The sequence below is a fragment of the Rattus norvegicus genome, chromosome 3 (genome assembly GCF_036323735.1).
Source record: "Rattus norvegicus strain BN/NHsdMcwi chromosome 3, GRCr8, whole genome shotgun sequence".
Classification (NCBI taxonomy): Eukaryota; Metazoa; Chordata; class Mammalia; order Rodentia; family Muridae; genus Rattus; species Rattus norvegicus.
Genome location: NC_086021.1, coordinates 57142100 through 57160913, shown reverse-complemented (window position 1 = coordinate 57160913; position 18814 = coordinate 57142100). Strand labels below are relative to the sequence as shown.

The following is an 18814-nucleotide window of genomic DNA, read 5'->3' as shown; positions in this document are numbered from 1 at the left end:
CCACCTGCTAAAAGCTGGTCCTTCCTAGACCAGAAACCTGAGTGATATATGTCCAGGCACTGTCCCTACAGTAGAAACAGACTGGACAATACCAGTGAATGTCTACCAATGGAGAATTTCTTAAATCAGTTGAATTAAACCTCTGCCGCTTCCTAGATAGAGTAAACTATTTTCAGAAGGTTCCAAGATACCTAGCCCATACTTTGAAGTAAAGAAAGAAAAGAGCAAGCTGCAGGGCATCGTGTGATATATGGCTTTGAAATAGGATGCTTAGGAATCTCTAGGAGGGAGATTTCACCTCTAGGCTTAAGACCCTTGGTCTTGCACCTACTCCACCATGTCGGCTTTTGCTTAGGAAGATACCCAAAATAGCGGTTCCTGTGCACACATGAGGATGTGTGTGCACAACGTGAGATCCTTTTGTGATTTTTAAACGCACTCTTGTGCCTTCCTCCAGCATCTCTATAAGCAAGCATGGGAAGCTGACAAGACGAAAATCCACATCATGCCCGATATCCCCGAGATCGTTTTGGCCAAAGCAAATGCGATCAACATGAGTGATGTAAGTATACTCCCCTCGTCTCCATCTTTCTGTTTAGCCTTGTTCCCACCAGTAATAGAACATTAACTCTGATTTATGAGAAGGAACATTTAAAAACTAATAGACCTTGGTCTTTTTAAAGACAAAGGAGCATCTCTCCCTCCCTAATCTTTACTCTGCTCAAATTTGGAGCAAGGCCGTCCGAGGAGGCTAGGATAGCAGTTACAGCTTTGGATTTCATTTTGTGAGGTGCCCCTTGAGCTAAGAGACCCACCAGAAAGAGAAAGGCCTGGGGCTCAGCTATGAAAACTGTCCTCAAAAGAGTTAAAACAATGGAAAGAAAAGGTTGATATTTTGAACAAACTGGGACAAGCCCTACACGAAGGAATGTGAAACCTCCGTTAGAAAATGCATTTGATATTTAACTTCATTTGCTTCTTGACCTAGCTCTGCATGTTTGGTGGGAATCCTCCAAGCTTGGCAGTTTCTTTCTTTTCATTGTTTGAATTCCACAGAGATTTGGAATTGATGACTGTGGAATTTGCACTACTAAGTAAAAGAAACAACGTAAAACTAAGACGCCCTTTTGGCATGTGATGACAACCCCTTTGTAGGCGTTCCTTTGTCTCTTATTTGATAAAAATAAACCAGTAAGAGCCTGCTGGACTTCCTCATAGAGACCAGTTCATTTCCTTTCTGTAGTGATATGTTAAAACACATTTGAGCTTAAGTAGTCACTTTGTCTTTTCTCCCCCAACAATGATGTTTCTTAGAACAATCAACCATTGAACCACCAAGATCATATCTGCCCGACAGTCTTGCTCTCAACAGTCAGCCTTCTAGAATAAAGCCATGTTTTCCCGCTGCCCCTTCTTCTCTTCACAGAAACTCTATAAACTTTCCCTGGAAGAATCTAGAAAGAAAGGCTATGACCTCAGAACAGATGCAATTCCTATCAAAGCTGCCAAGGCGTCGAGAGATATTGCAAGTGATGTAAGTGTGAAGGGCGGCCAGCAAGCAAGCAGAGCAGTGCACCCGCAGACACCAAGTGAATGGGATATAAGAGGAAACTGTGATCCAGTGCTGTAAACAGTAGATTCACTGGGCTCTGCAAATGCATCTTGACAGCGTTTGTGTGTCTCCACTGGCATTTCTGGAAAACACACAAACAAGACACAATGGCATGTTAATCATGGTAATACCCTCACAGGCCTCAGCTTCCCACCTCAGGAAGTCTAGATGAACTCTCTGCTCCTTGGCCCTGAATTCCCAGCAGGATACTTCACGGAGTGTGGTTAGGGTTTTGATCATTGGTGCTAATGATGGCTGCTCTTAAATAGTGGGAAATATCCCAGAGATTGATAAACATTGTGAACTAGGGCTCCACACACCCCGGGACAGCTAATGTATTGGGACAAGACTCATATGAAACTTGATCTGGGCCCCAGAAATCTGCTTTAGCTTTATAATGCACAGCCCTAATCTCCTTTCCCACCCTGTCCTGCACCCTCCCTTCCTGTAGAACTCTCCTAGTGCTGAGAGCTCCAAGTTTTCCTATAGCGCACTGGAGTCAGTTGTCTTTCCTGGCTCCTCCCCTGTAACCTTCACACTCAACCCCATGAAAAGAAGCAGACTAAGGGGATAGCTCACTATCTCCCATCTTTGGAAGCTGGGGGGAACAGCAACATTTCTCCTTAGTTTTATCAGTTTGGTAAGGGGAAAAAAATCCTCCAAGATACAAAAAGGTGCTCTAAATTTTGCTGTGTGCCCCACATAAGCTAATATTTCAGCAGCAAATGGCCGGCGGATTTATTTCCCTGGGCAGCAACTGGCTGCTTGTTTTTCCTCTCATTTGCTGTGATCTTCCTGTAAGAGGAGAGTGTGAGCGAAAATCACTGTAGTGCAGGATGATGTGCACCCCAGTCCTCATTCGCCCCAGGAGGTCACTCAGCATGTCATCTCATACAAAATGGGGTCTGTGATAAGGACTCTGCTTCCAGATTTCACAGGCAAACATCAAAAATGTGTTTCATCAACAGTGAAGCTGTATACAAGTGCCAATGAAGAACTGGCAGTAGAACATTGATACTAGAATGATATTTTTTTTTTAGGTAAGAAAAATTGTTCTTCACGCTATTCACATTTTCTTCACAGTATAAATACAAGCACAGTTATGAAAAGGAGAAAGGGAAGATGGTTGGTTTTCGCAGTCTGGAAGACGATCCCAAATTAGTCCATTCCATGCAAGTGGCTAAGATGCAGTCTGATCGAGAGTACAAGAAAAACTACGAGAAGACGAAGACCAGCTACCATACTCCTGCTGACATGCTGAGCGTCACGGCTGCCAAGGACGCGCAAGCCAACATCACCAACACCAACTACAAGCGCCTCATTCACAAGTACATCCTCCTCCCAGACGCAATGAACATCGAGCTGACCAGGAATATGAATCACATCCAGAGTGATGTAAGAGAGTCTTCCAGCTGAGGGGTGGCTGGGTCCCCAGCATGGATGGGGACATCACAGAATTATATACCATAGTTTTGTGTCTCAATTGAGGACTTAATTGAAGTCAGGTTTATCTCTTCTCTTTATAGAACGAATATAAGCAAGACTACAGGGAGTGGTACCGAGGGCTTGGCTGGAGCCCAGCTGGCTCCCTAGAGGTGGAGAAGGCCAAGAAAGCAACTGAGTATGCCAGTGATCAGAAGTACCGGCAGCATCCTAGCAACTTCCAGTTTAAAAAGTTGACCGACTCCATGGACATGGTGTTGGCGAAGCAGAATGCTCATACCATGAATAAGGTAGAGAGAGTGGTGCTCTTCCTTCCTCTCAAGCAAGGGGGTTAAAGGGCAACAATGGCTTTTATTTAGGGAATTGAACTGAGATCCTGCATTTCTAGGACGTTGCAAACAATTACAGAACATTGCCCTGGGATGTTTTGATGACCATCTCTTACAGTGCTTTCTCTTATCTTTTCATTGGGTTTGAAATTGCTTAGACTTTTAATGTATATATCCTAAGTACTTTCGTTCTATTCTAAAGATGGGACAGATGCAAAATGCTATTTTTCCAAATCTGACATTAAAGCCAGGTGTGAGAGGACACTTGTAACCCTATCAATTAGAAGGCTGAGCAGGATAATGGGAAGCTCAAGTTAACATATATATATATATATATATATATATATATATATATATATATATGTATATATATCTCGTATATAACCTTTTTTAAAAAAATAATATGAATTTGTTCTTTATTTCTGTAATGAATCATAGCTTTCCTTACTGGTTTCTACTGTAAGTGCATTCAAACACTTTATTTTCCTTCCTATTTATAATTAACCATTATTCAGACTTAAAAGATCTCTTCTCTCACTCTCTAGCATTTATACACCGTTGACTGGAATAAAGATAAAACCAAGATTCATGTGATGCCTGATACACCAGATATTTTGCAAGCCAAGCAGAATCAGACACTTTACAGTCAGGTAAAGAATGCATGCACATTCATGACATGCTTTGTCTCAAAACATAATAAGTTAAAACCTGATGTAATAGGAAATAACTTCTGTAAATGCTGAAACAATTGAGAAAATCAAACTCTTTATTCTAGGGGGCTTTTAAGATACTGTTAGGACCATGTGCCTCAGCTGTGTACCTGGAGTAGGCAGGAGCTGTTCAGGGAGCTTAGACCTCCTTACCCTCATTCTTTGAAGGAAAGAGTGGAGGGAAGGCAAGACTTGGTCTTGCAAAACATTAGATTATTCTCTATAACAATGTTTACCTGTCTTGATTCTAAGTTACTCTGAAGCCAGAAGTTGCAGGCCTCTGGGTGAATTAACACTTGTCAAACAGCAGGGGATTGAGAAAAAATTAATTGATAGTATTTTTTTCTCTCTTGTTCACCTCTCACTTGTCAGCCCTGAGGGAGGTTTGGAGTAATAAACTTTTATTGAACCATGCAAAGAGAGTCGATGCTTGCAGAAGGAAAAACTTTTACACAAGCAAACATGCATAAACTCATATGCATTGATATATAAATCCAAACACACATACTCATACACCTTTATACACGTCTGTTGGGCTCAGCTACTTACTTATCTCAAACTTACATACTTATACACACACACACACACACACACACACACACACACACACACACACAAGTCCATACTCACATATGCATATGGAGCAAAAGTCCAAGCACACTCACTCATTCTAGATGAAAAATGAGCTCCAATCCTTAATGCATAAAGAAGAGACCTTTTTATTGCTAAATGAAGTAAACCCAAGTCTGTAAGAAAAAAAAAACCTTTGTCTTCCTTAGTAAGACTAAGTCTATGTTACTGTTAAGAAAAGACCTATTCTGTCCCATGAAAAGAGGCTGACCTGCTCTTTCTGCTCTCTGCAGGTTCTTCTTTGTCCCTCCTCCTTCTGCATTCTGTATATTGCTCTCTTCTTCTGCTTTAGCCTAATATCATCATTCCTAGTTTTGTGTAGCATTTTTAGGAGAATAGTTAACATGGTTTTTCCAAGCATCCTTTTTCTTACAAAAGTTCACTAAAAGTTTAAACATAAATTCAAGTCATAAATTAAATAAGAAGTTTACAGCAGAGATATTTACATGTGTTTCCATTAAGAGTATCTAACTAGACATTTATTTTCTGTCGCTAGCTCCACAGGTTTACTGAAAGTTAGAAACCCATAATTCTTGTGACTAAGTTAGCATTGGAGTTTTGTATAGATAAACATAGTCAATATTTTATCTTCTGTCTTTCTACCTTTAAATTGTTAGTTCCCTTTTTTGGTTAATCGTTTTAAAGCTTCTAGGAATGTGTTCTAGGTTGTAAATGCCTGCTTTCTATCTCAGAAGCAATTAACTCATGACATGTTAAGAAGGGCAGAATTCTAATTACAGTTTTCATATCACAGAGGGCTTTAATAGCAGTCCTAATATAAAGGACTTAACTAGTATAATTTTAGGAATTCTTATAGAATCATCTTTAAGAATGAAGAAATCATCTATTTGCTCATATAGCATCACTACCAGACAGTACATTTTTGTTGATCTGCAGAAATCTGCCCAATAGAGTGAGCTAATGCCCAAGAATTATATAATGTTAATTGTATAAGGACAGGAAAGGCACATTGGCTGCAGGAATCATTTCCTGAGATTTTGTCCTTTGGGCATTGCCTCTCAAAGGCTCTACCATTGTTGTTTCACAGTGCGACATCTCAGGAATATCACCTGCTAGCTTTTAGCTTTTGTAGATGGCTCCTGACACTATGTCTGTTCCATCCATATGTTCATAGTACTTTGGCACAAAATGGTGTTGCCATAAATAATTATTAAAACATAAAACTATGTTGAACAGAACTGATAGAAGTTTGGCTTTGGCACCTACGAGCCACCTATTCTGAAGTCTCTGGTTCTTTCACTACTAAAATCAGGACTTTTGACATTGGACTGCCAGGAGAAACAAATGAGAAATTCCATAAGGTGCCCAACATAGTACCTAGCATATAGGACGCTGTAGATGACTATTTTGCAATGGCGATTTTAACATCCCTCCAACAAAGTTGACTAGAACAGCTAGCACATTTATTGCAACTTACAAAAGGCCGTTACTAGTGTTATCATGTAGGTAGTTAAAATGGTGTTATCTGATTGTCTTTTCTAATTATCATGTCAGTGTTTGTAGTGATCCAAGGCTGTTGTTAACTACAGGGAAAAGGGGTACCTTATAAACATGATAGGACCATATGATTGCTAAATAGTGGAGGCTTTGTTCAAATAAATCATCACCCCAAAATAAACAAAAATCAAAACTACATCACCCGATGCTATACCAGTGCTGAGTCTAGTCCTGTCAAGTCACCTGCTTGGTTTTTATAAGTAAGGGTAGATGATTTTAGGGTTCTGTATCTACTCTCTTGATAAACTTTGGTGTGTCTGAGATTTAATAAAGGATGAATAGTGCTCAAGAGTCTCTTTACTTTTCAGAAATTCTACAGACTTGGTTGGGAAGAGGCTCTGAAGAAAGGCTACGATCTCCCTGTTGATGCAATTTCTGTCCAGCTGGCCAAGACATCAAGGGACATTGCTAGTGACGTAAGTCCTGGTAGGGGAAGAAGAATGTATTTTCAACTGGGTGAGAGATGTAGGGTTTGTTACTTTCTAAATGTACTTCTGTCCCTTCACCTCTTTCTACCATACTTACTCAGAATTGCCTCCCCTGTCCCCCAAACATCAAAGGGAGCTTTTCTAATCACCTAGTCGGCCAGAGTCCCTCTAAGACCCAGTACAATAAGGTGCTGTTCCAGATATCACAAAGAAACTAGATATTGTGGGGTTTTTTATGCTTTGCCTAAAATTAATATTCTTGTTTTCTATTTGTCTCTTTTACACAAATTCAGCCCAGATAATAAATTGACTTTAACAAGCAGATGTTGATAGTTTTTACCTGCATATGTCTGAAAATTATCATCACTTTAATTTAGCCCTTCCTTGCACTTGCATAATTATAAAAGTTAGCTCTAGGCATTAAAAATTCAGAAAGGTTCCCTTATATTCTCTTGGCTATTCAGAGATCTGGTTCATAGAAAAACACCATTTGTACTCCAAAGGGCAGATTCCACATATGACTGTAAAAGTTGGAACTTATGGTAACACCCTACATATGGTCCCCATATTCACTAAGTTTTTTTATAAATTATATTTCATTTGCATATAAATAAATATTTCAATTTGCTAATCCAAAAAACTAACTAGAAGAAATTCAGATAATCTTGGGTGGGTGAGAGCGCATGCCTGACAATCTGAGTTGAAGTCCAGCCTGAGTTTGGGCCTAAAGAACTACATGATGGAAGGAAGAATATGACTCCTACAAGTTATTCTCAGACTTCTATATGTATACTGTGGCAGAAGCACATTCTCTCTCTCTCTCTCTCTCTCTCTCTCTCTCTCTCTCTACTTCATGTATGTGTCTCTGTGTCTGTGTGTGTATGTGTGTTAATTTTTAAAATTATAGTTATGAAAACTGCAAAGGATCTTGGTCTTAGAGTAATTAATTACCAAAATCTTATAGGGATACACTACCTCTTAAAACCTTTAAACAACAGTTTGCAAACTGGGCATATTGTACCATGCTTTTATTCCCAGAACTCAGTAGATCTCTGCTACAGAGTTTGAGGCCAGCCTGATCCACCTAGTAAGTTTTAGGTCAGCCAAAGCTACATAGTAAGATCCTGTCTCAAAAAAAATAAACAAAACAACAACAATTTGCTTCCACACATAGGCTGAGGGAGGGAGAGAGCCTAAAAACATAATCTGATAAGAAAGTCGAAGAACACAGGGGAAACTCTATGTCATTTAACTGTGGCACTCCAAAAATAACAGGAAATAATTTGAACTCTCTGACTTTCAGATCAAGACCTCATTAAATCAAACTGAAATAATGATGAGTGCACATGATAACGCAAACTCATTTTCATTTAATGTTATCTACTAATGATAACGTAGCAATTAAAAGACCATCAACAATTTCCAGGCAACCCAATGGTCAATGTTTCCCTATTCCTCTTCTTGTAAACCCACTTGAAACTTTCCAGTTAATTTGACTACCTGTGAACTTTCCCACCACAGGAGAAACTGTATTCTCTCTCAGTTTCAAATGGTTCTTTTATCTGTAACATTTCATAAAGTTAGAGGTAGGTTTTAAGACGTAATTTAACAAGTTAAGCTAATGGAATTTAGAGTTGGAAGATAGAGAGGTTGTTCCATTCAATCTCTTGTCCGACATTCTGCCTGTCTTCATACATGGTGTGGAGAGAGGAGGCTGTGCTAGGATCAGCAGATACTCACAAGCATAAGACTTCCATTATCCAGCGGCAGAACAGGAGTCTTCTCCATGGGGTTGTGCCCAGCTATTGTCAGACTTCTTTCCATTTGTATGTGGTATTTTACAATTTGCTTTAAGTCTATATTCTTGAATATTACAACTTAGCTTATTTTTTTTCTTCTACCTGACATTTCTTGAAACACTCCTGTTTCCTTGTTCTCTTTTGGTTTTGGTTTTGTAACTACAATAACCTTCTATTAGCAGTTCATCCTATTTGTGATTTTTGTTTGTTTGTTTCATCACCTTAAATTGGTGCATCAAATTTTAGTGTTTTGTTTCTACAGGAGCTCAGGCTACTTTAAAGCTTCTGGTATGTGCTTACCTGGGCTCCATACAGAATTCATGGCTCTACTATTTATAAGCGGTTTTTGCCAGGATGTCTAAGTCAAGGACTGTGTTAGGTATCTTTTGTTTCACTGTGACCAAAACACCTCAGAGAGACCAGGCAAGACGAGTAATTTTATTCACAGTTCCCAAGGCTTCATCCATTCTGGCAAGAAGGCATACTGAGTACCTCAGTTTACATCACCACAAGCCAGAAAGATGAAGATAGGAAAGCTGACTCTCATCTGCCTCTCTCCCTCTCCGTTTTCATTCAGTCCAAGCTCCAGGTTCATGGGACTCTATGACCCACATGTAGAGTGGGTCTTTTTCCATCTGGAACTACCCTTACATAAACACCGAGAGGTGTGCCTTCAGTCTTTTAGATGATTCTATATCCAATCACGTTGGCAGTGCAGATTATAACTTCCTCAATGGTATAGTCACCGTAAAGTGTTTAAACGTATGTGATCTGAGGGAGCTGAGTCTGTTATTGAGAGTCCTACTAGATGCTTTGTGCCCAACATTAAGGAACTACCACTGCACTCCTTAGCAATGTTGTTGTCATTTGGTAGTAATGTAATTTCCCCAACTAGAGCTAAGGACTGGATTTGACTTCAGTTATCTTAAATCTGTGTAGCTTACTTCCACCTACTTGACAGGATGGTGAGCTCTTGTGGAACTTTGTCTCTAAATAACATATCAAGATATTCCTGCCTGTGCCCATAAGGTATAGGTTCCTGTGTAGACATATGATATAATTGTGCAAAAATTCCCCAGTCTACATTTTTGCCTGTTCACCACATCATACATCTTCATAATTTTTTTTCCTTAGCGTTCAGCCCCTATTTTTCTCATAAGCATGGAATGAGCATTTGAATCAATGTTATCCTGAAGGCAGACAACAATGTCTGACACTTCTTCCTGCCTTTACATAGTGCCAATTTCTCACAATAATCTCCCTTGGTACTCAGCTGCACTGCGTTCTTTGGATAGAGCTAATTAAGCATAGCTTACTGCAGGAAGACAACACTTCCTCTTAGGTTAGCTCAGAAATCGTTTTTCATATCCATTCTGGGGGAGGAAGTATAGCAACAAAGCAAGTTGAGTTTAATTCAGTTTTTGTTTATGTTGTTAAAAAAAGACTCTGTTTCCTGATTTCAGTTTAAATATAAACAAGGCTACCGGAAACAACTGGGACACCATATTGGATTCCTGAGCGTGCAAGATGACCCAAAGCTTGTGCTATCGATGAATGTAGCCAAAATGCAAAGTGAAAGAGAGTACAAGAAAGACTTTGAGAAGTGGAAGACCAAATACACCAGCCCTGTGGACATGCTGGGTGTGGTGTTGGCCAAGAAGTGCCAGGCCTTGGTCAGTGATGTGGACTACAAGAACTACCTACACCAGTGGACGTGCTTGCCTGACCAGAATGACGTCATCCAAGCTAAAAAGGTCTATGAGCTGCAAAGTGAGGTCAGTGTCCATCAAATTTGATAACTTAAAAATTATTCTACATATTAATAGCCATTTATGTGAGGAGAAAAAAACAGAGATTAGAAAAAAGGAATTATTATTGACTGCCTCAAACATACCTATCTATAACTAGCATCTCTTAATCATGGTGAAGGGGAAGATGGGGTTTTGATGACCTGTTTTGTCCTTTCCTAGAATATGTATAAGTCTGATCTAGAGTGGCTGAGAGGCATAGGATGGAGTCCCCTGGGTTCTTTGGAAGCAGAAAAGAACAAGCGGGCTTCAGAAATCATCAGTGAAAAGAAATACCGCCAACCTCCAGACAGAAATAAGTTTACCAGCATTCCTGATGCCATGGACATAGTTCTGGCTAAAACAAATGCCAAAAACAGGAGCGATGTGAGTATTTCCTTAGTAACATGCAGAATCGGCCATAGTGCTTGCTACCTGGCAGTGAGGAGTATTTGCTTAGTGAGTAGGGCAGCAGCTCACCTCATTTAGCATGGCATTATCTCTTATACTGGTCTGATCTGTTTGAATTGTCAGCCACTTGACACTAAATAATTAAGGGCAGTTTATTTTCAATCTTGCTTCATCCAAGTTTCCTTACTTAGCTAGAACGTAATAAAAATTGTTGAATTTTTTTCCTTGAAACTTAAATACATTAAGAGTATAGGTATTTTTTGGTTTTGAGAGAGCATGAAAAGTATTATAAAGAAACAAGTTTGGGGTATTGTTTTGTTTTGTTTTGTTTTGTTTTAACCACAGAGATGCATCTTCCTTAAAAGGTATATTCTCTAAAGATATTTATTTGTGTAGCATGCATGAAGTTTAATTCTCAGTACCACACACACACACACACACACACACACACACACACACACACACATTGATCTTAATACATTTAATCTATTTGAATCAAGATCATGCAATAATTGCATAGCATCTATTCTGCCTTTAATGTTCCTGTCCAGCAAAATACCAGTGCTTAGCATAGAACAGGTGCTTTAAAAGTACTGACTGGATGAGATAAACAAGTGTGGACCATTTCTGTACAGAGAAGAAGCAGATACTGTGGCTTCTCAGGCTAAGCTTCAACATTGCAGGATGCTGAGCTAAGTGTGGTGGGACTCTGGAGCATGCAAGGAAGGTTAAAGAGGTACAAATGTTAACGGTGTAGGTCTTGAGAGGCTCTTTGTGCACTGTGCTTCATGTGCCTTCCATTTTCAAGGCATATGTTAGTTTTTACCCGATACATAGGACTGTATTTTACAACAGATCAGTAGCTCTTCTCCCCATAAGGCGACACTCACAGGCAACAGTACTATTTTCCGAAAGCTCTAGGAGAGGCAAGCCTGCTGGTCTCTTTCTGCCTCAATCTCCAGTTCTTCTCTTTTTGTCTTTGTGATATGCTTTGAATCCAAAGGGTAGAACAAGAAGTCACATTTCGGGGTTTGTTTTTGGTATTGTTTTTTCCCCACCCCAACCCTTGAACATTGCTTCTTTCTTTCTTAGAATTTTAATTAGGGGGGAGCTCTGGATGGAAAAGATAAGCAAGGGAAAGACTAGGCCAGAAAGCCGACCAATGCATGTCCTGGCAATCCTTTCGGGGCTCTGCACACCCAGAAACTAGATCAGCTAGGATGGTCTTCTTTCGAATATACTGATCTAAATAACATTAGCATTCATTGTGCATTCTGTAGGATCAAGGAAGCATATTATATTGAGGAAATTTCTCTACTGGGAGACTCTTGCACCTTGGAAGAAATCTGACAGTATCTAGAAAGTTTTTCCCTTTGCTTGTTCTAACTTGGAGGTGGTGTGCTACTGGCCTCTAGTGGATAGAAAGCAGGCATGGCTACTAAAAATCCCCCATGACACAAGACTGTGTCCTACAATGATTATGAGGCCAAAAAGCACTGGCATTCCTCCCAGAAAGATTGGTGAAGAACTTAAGCAAACATATATTAATATTAATGGACCTTGTTTTAGTTTTGTCCTGAAGGCCTAATTAACTTCTCTGGCTCATTTGCATGATAGAATGCATATTCACACAGAAGTACAAAATCTAAGGAATTAATGAATCCTTAAAAGGTTTATATACTGGAGGGCTGGTGAGATGGGTCAATGGATAAAGGCACCTGCTACCAAGTCCCAGCACTGGCATGTGATACCTGGAATCCACAATGGTGAACAAGAAGCTGCTCCTGCAAGATGGCCTCTTGCCTCCATGATCAAGCCATGTCACCTGAACCCTACACACTCACATACATACACATACACATACATCCACATACACACACACATACATACACACATATACCTACATACACACATACATAATACACACACATACACACACACATACACCCACATACACATACACACATACATAATACACACACACATATACACACATACACATACACACATACACACACATACATACACACATACACCTACATACATACATAATGCATACATACACATACACCCACACATACACCCACATACACATACACACATACGTAATGCATACACACACACTACACATACACACATACGTAATGCATACACACACACATACACATACACACATACATAATACATACACACACACACACATACACATACACACATACATAAAAATACACATATACACCTATACCCACATATAGATACATACACACACACTAAATAAATGTTAAGAAATAGAAACTTATTCAGTTTTACTACTAATACCTTTTGTAGTAAAAGAAAAATGTTTCCCCTGGTTGACAATGCAATCAGAGGCCACACACAGTGCATCTATTCTGTCTGGATGAGTTCCTCACTACCTCTCTGTCTTCCGAGTCTTTAATGTTTGTGATGGGTGCAGCATCTCTTTCACCTTAGGTTTTCCAGGGTGTCCTCCTAGTGATTGAGATCATGCCTTTGCATGAGGACGCTACACACTGTGTCCGGCTCAGACCTCATGACAGGAAAGCCCAGGATTTCAAGTCCTGTTTCTGATCATTTGAACTTTTATCACTTGCTTAAGGTGCCAGATTCTTCTACTGTTGAGTTAACCATTTTATCCCTTGGAGAAAAATGTTAAGACCGAGTCTCACTATGTGTTTCTAGGTGAGCTGGAACTCACTATATATATATGTAGACCAGGCTGCCCTTAACCCCACAGAGATGACTGCCTCTGCCTCTCAAGTGCCAGTATTAAAGAGGTGCACTGCCACATTTGGCAACATATCACTACATAGACCAGGAGTGGGGTTCAAAATCTGTAATTGACTTCTTGTTGATAAATTTGATACTATATAAATATCCTATTTTCAAACTTTCACTTTTAGTAAATTACCAAGATATTTTAATTTGGATTCCCATGGTCTTCTGTTGAAGACAAACATGAAAATGGTTTTAGCACATCTAAAAGATTTTGATTTTAAACTGTCCTTTTGGGAAATCCCAGAATCTACATCAGTTTACTTATTCTCCAAAATAATTGTATAATCCTAAATAGTAAACCAAGATTCCCTAATTCCTAGGCATAATTTGAATAGGTCATCTTTTGATAAGACAGTTAAACACTAAGAGGGATTTTGATGGCCAAAAAAATTGGAAAATGCTATTCTATTTGATAGTATCAACAAAGTTTATATTTCATTATTGATTTCCATAGACAGTAGTATCTGTAACTTCAAACAGGTGATCCATAATCTACACTTGAAAGGCAGTTGTATTTCAGCTAAGAAAATCGTGTCTATTTTCTTCTTATATTGTCATCTTGTTATCAACTATAATGTTTAATGTACATGAACTTACTAATTCCATCTGAAGCCAACAGTTACCATCTGAGCCTGACAACGCCACTGAAAACATTACTGTTTCTCATTTTAGAGACTTTACAGAGAAGCGTGGGACAAGGACAAGACTCAGATCCACATCATGCCTGACACTCCTGACATCATTCTGGCTAAGGCAAACTTAATCAACACAAGTGATGTGAGTTTACAAGTTCAGTGCGCCTTTCCCGAAAGCTCGGCTAATCACCTCTAAGTCAGTGAGGTTGTTTAAAAAATCTTTTGAATTCCAAGTTACTTTAATTAGCAGACGAGTGACTCCAATTCCCTACTTGGTGGGAACATTGTACATGCAATGTTGGTACTCCCTGTCTCAAGCAGCATTAGAGCGCAGATCTCTCTATAGTTACATTTCCTTATTACATGTACTATCATAATGAAGTATTTACAGCATTCTCACTCTTCCCTGTGTGGGAAGAATCAACTTTCACTGGAGCTGTATTGCTTACAACGTTTTATGCTTCGCAAATAGATTCTAGATAAGGTTTTGAACAAGTACCACTGGAGGAAATTTTCATTTTCACCAGATTACTTTGCTGACAAGTGTTAGTCCTTCAAATGTATGGATATAGAAATTTAAATATTCAAACATAAATTCAGAGCCCCAATAGAGTGGTTTTAATGTCAAAGAATATGTGGAATAATAGTACAAAGACTAAAATATGGACAGCAGTCTAACATCGGTAGGCAATGGACTCCTGGGCAAAAATATAATTTGACTATATTATTAATTATTCAGCTATGTCACAATCTGAATGAGTAAATTATAAACATAAGGTTTAAAATTCAATAAAATATTTTTTTTAATTATGAGGGACCATCATCCTGCCGGAGGACAGTCTTCCTTTCAATGGCCCCGTGGGATGAGGTAGATACTGCCTCATGATGCACTAGCTACAAAGGAGGGATAGCCATTCACTATTTTTTTTCATAAGAGGAATTCATAAGAGGATTAAGACTGAGAGGCTTTCTCTGTAGCAACCTCTAATGGAACACAACATCATCTGGAAATGATCACTTTTGTCTGGTAACTTCTGTTGCATTTTCTAAAGGACTTGGGAATTTTGTGTATTTGGTCACCAGAGAGGTTTAAAATAAACAACAGGATCGTTAGCAATTCATAGACATACTATCCAATTACATTGAAGTGCTCTAGAGTACAGGGACGATTTTCATCAACTCTTGAAGTATGCAGTGTGTCGGCTTCCTTATCCGCCATATCGTTTATGGAGAATGGTTTTCCCAAAGTGATTGTCTTCATCTCTCAACAGAAACTCTACAAAATGGGTTATGAGGAACTGAAGAAAAAAGGATATGATCTTCCTGTCGATGCCATTCCCATCAAAGCAGCTAAAGCGTCCCGGGAAATTGCCAGTGAAGTAAGATATTATGCTCTGTACATAGTGCTTTGATTGCAATGGGCAGTATTTTAAAATGAACAAAAATCACCTAAGGGATCACAGATTAAAACAGGGTGATGATCCCAGACATACAGTGTAGGGTAGAAATAAGACCAAAAGTCAATTTGTTTGTTTGTCTGTGACTGAATTTAGCCTTTAATCTTGCCTATCACAAAGCAGAAACCTATAGGTCTCCTGGCTTAGCAAGATATTTAGAATTAATAAGTTTTGAAAATTGCTACAAAAGGTGGCAACAAAAGTTTTTAAAGGAATGAGATATTCTTTTGTTCCTTTAGTACAAATACAAGGAAGGCTTCCGAAAGCAACTGGGCCACCACATTGGTGCTCGGAACATCAAAGATGACCCCAAGATGATGTGGTCCATGCACGTGGCCAAGATCCAGAGTGACAGGGAGTACAAGAAGGACTTTGAGAAGTGGAAGACCAAGTTCAGCAGCCCAGTGGATATGCTGGGGGTGGTGCTGGCCAAGAAGTGCCAGACCTTGGTCAGTGATGCTGACTACAGGAACTACCTACACCAGTGGACGTGCTTGCCCGACCAGAATGATGTCATCCACGCTCGGCAGGCCTATGATCTCCAGAGCGATGTGAGTCTAAGGTTTTCCTTTGCTCAATGAAATAGTCTGTCTCCTTTCCTAAAATAGTGAGTTTTATACAGTGATGCCTAGTAATCCAAGAAGCATTAGTCTGCAAAGAAAGACTCTATGGTGCAATGTTCTGGATAGCTGATCTAAGCAATGAAAATTGAGCCGTTCTCCACACAAGTCTCTCACTTTGCAAAACATGCTTCTAATCTGAATTTCTGACATCATTCAGGAAGTCAAATGTTAAATATTATAAACATGTCTGTATTGCGTAAGAGAACATACACTCCTGTCTCTTTGTGGACATATACTTACATTTGTGATGTGTCACTTTGGGATTTCAGAATTTGTACAAGGCTGATCTTCAGTGGCTTAAAGGCATTGGCTGGATTACTTCTGGTTCTCTCGAGGATGAGAAAAACAAACGAGCCACTCAGATCCTGAGCGACCATGTCTACCGTCAGCACCCGGATAAATTCAAGTTTTCCAGTCTTATGGACTCCATGCCAATGGTGCTGGCAAAAAATAATGCTATAACCATGAACCACGTAAGTCCTTTCTTTCCCTGGGGAAGGTATTAAATGTTTCTGACAGGAGTGGGCGCAACACTGTTCCCGTAGAAAGAAAAATCCTGTTCAGTTCCTCTCGATAGCATTAAGGTGTCTCTAAAGGAAATGTTTCCTAGTGACAGCATCGTTGAAACCTGAGCACATCTTGACGTGAACCCACAGAATGTGGTTTCAAAGCATTCATTATGGACCTGTCTCCTTGTTGCTCTTAGCACCTCTATACAGAAGCTTGGAATAATGATAAAACCACTGTCCACATTATGCCGGACACCCCTGAAGTTATGTTGGCTAAACAGAACAAAGTAAATTACAGCGAGGTAAGCATTTGTAATGCGTGGTATGGCTTCCTTATATTACACTTTGTAAATGGAACTTACAGTGACTTGTGTCTCTTGCAGAAATTATATAAGCTTGGCCTGGAAGAAGCCAAGAGGAAAGGCTATGACATGCGGCTTGATGCCATTCCTATCAAGTCAGCCAAGGCCTCCAGAGACATCGCCAGTGACGTAAGTACACTGGGGAGATGAGGTGAGCCTTAGCGTTGGCTCCAGGGTCACCTGTCTCTCTTTGGTGTATAATGGGCCAAGCTATGACATTAAAATTGTTGTTAGTCATTGATCATGTCAGGAAGTAGCTTCAAATAATGAAACCAAACTTGTGACTTCAAGCTAGCCATTAGCCACAGAAACGAACCTGTAAGTGTGCCCACTGCATGCTGAACCAACATGCGGCATGCTTAACGAGAGTTGGGATCAGCTTGTTACTTTCCCACAGGATATATTCTTACAATCATACTTTTTTGTAGTTCTTCAAAACTTAATTCATGCCATATGAACTCATGAACCTGCGCCAACACAAAGTCCAGCCATCCACATGGGCCATGTGTATGTCGCAGCCTCCAGTGCCTGGCTGAAGATCTGTGTTTTCTTTATCAGATTATACTGGGTTACACATGGCCATTTGTTTTGTTTTGTTTTTCAAGGCAAGGTTTCTTAGTAATAGCCCATGGCTGTCCTGGAACTTGCTTTGTAGACCAGGCTGGCTTTGAACTCTCAGAAATCTGTCTGCCTCTGCCTCCCAAGGGTTGGGATTAAAATCTTGAGCCGCTATACCACACATGACCATTTTTAAGGAAGCACACACACGTGCTTTGGCCATCTTCCCTTACCCTGTACCATCCCCCTTTTCAGTCTTCGTTTTCTTTTTTTTTTTTCTTTTTACTTAATTTTTATTGGTTTTTTTTTTTTTAATTAACTTGAGTATTTCTTATATACATTTCGAGTGTTATTCCCTTTCCCGGTATCCGGGCAAACATCCCCCTCCCCCCTCCCCTTCCTTATGGGTGTTCCCTCCCAACCCTCCCCCCATTGCCGCCCTCCCCCCAACAGTCTAGTTCACTGGGGGTTCAGTCTTAGCAGGACCCAGGGCTTCCCCTTCCACTGGTGCTCTTACTGGGATATTCATTGCTACCTATGCGGTCAGAGTCCAGGGTCAGTCCATGTATATATATAGTCTTTAGGTAGTGGCTTAGTCCCTGGAAGCTCTGGTTGCTTGGCATTGTTGTACATATGGGGTCTCGAGCCCCTTCAAGCTCTTCCAGTTCTTTCTCTGATTCCTTCAACGGGGGTCCTATTCTCAGTTCAGTGGTTTGCTGCTGGCATTCGCCTCTGTATTTGCTATATTCTGGCTGTGTCTCTCAGGAGCGATCTACATCCGGCTCCTGTCGGTCTGCACTTCTTTGCTTCATCCATCTTGTCTAATTGGGTGGCTGTATATGTATGGGCCACATGTGGGGCAGGCTCTGAATGGGTGTTCCTTCAGTCTCTGTTTTAATCTTTGCCTCTCTCTTCCCTGCCAAGGGTATTCTTGTTCTCCTTTTAAAGAAGGAGTGAAGCATTCACATTTTGATCATCCGTCTTGAGTTTCATTTGTTCTAGGCATCTAGGGTAATTCAAGCATTTGGGCTAATAGCCACTTATCAATGAGTGCATACCATGTATGTCTTTCTGTGATTGGGTTAGCTCACTCAGGATGATGTTTTCCAGTTCCAACCATTTGCCTACGAATTTCATAAACTCGTTGTTTTTGATAGCTGAGTAATATTCCATTGTGTAGATGTACCACATTTTCTGTATCCATTCC

General features: G+C 39.9%; 1 protein-coding gene across 48 annotated transcripts in view; it reads left to right on the top strand.

Moving 5' to 3' along the window:
• Positions 1 to 18814, top strand: part of Neb (nebulin) — a 197931-nt gene that overhangs the window by 59839 nt on the left and 119278 nt on the right. For all 48 annotated transcript variants that reach the window (XM_063283589.1, XM_039106300.1, XM_039106274.1 and 45 more), the window contains 14 exons: positions 458 to 562; positions 1427 to 1534; positions 2696 to 3007; positions 3139 to 3345; positions 3930 to 4034; positions 6551 to 6658; positions 9933 to 10244; positions 10440 to 10643; positions 14136 to 14240; positions 15370 to 15477; positions 15795 to 16106; positions 16448 to 16651; positions 16885 to 16989; positions 17071 to 17178. In XM_063283589.1, coding sequence (XP_063139659.1) covers positions 458 to 562; positions 1427 to 1534; positions 2696 to 3007; positions 3139 to 3345; positions 3930 to 4034; positions 6551 to 6658; positions 9933 to 10244; positions 10440 to 10643; positions 14136 to 14240; positions 15370 to 15477; positions 15795 to 16106; positions 16448 to 16651; positions 16885 to 16989; positions 17071 to 17178 — 2403 coding nt within the window. The remainder of the gene's footprint in view (positions 1 to 457; positions 563 to 1426; positions 1535 to 2695; positions 3008 to 3138; positions 3346 to 3929; positions 4035 to 6550; positions 6659 to 9932; positions 10245 to 10439; positions 10644 to 14135; positions 14241 to 15369; positions 15478 to 15794; positions 16107 to 16447; positions 16652 to 16884; positions 16990 to 17070; positions 17179 to 18814) is intronic.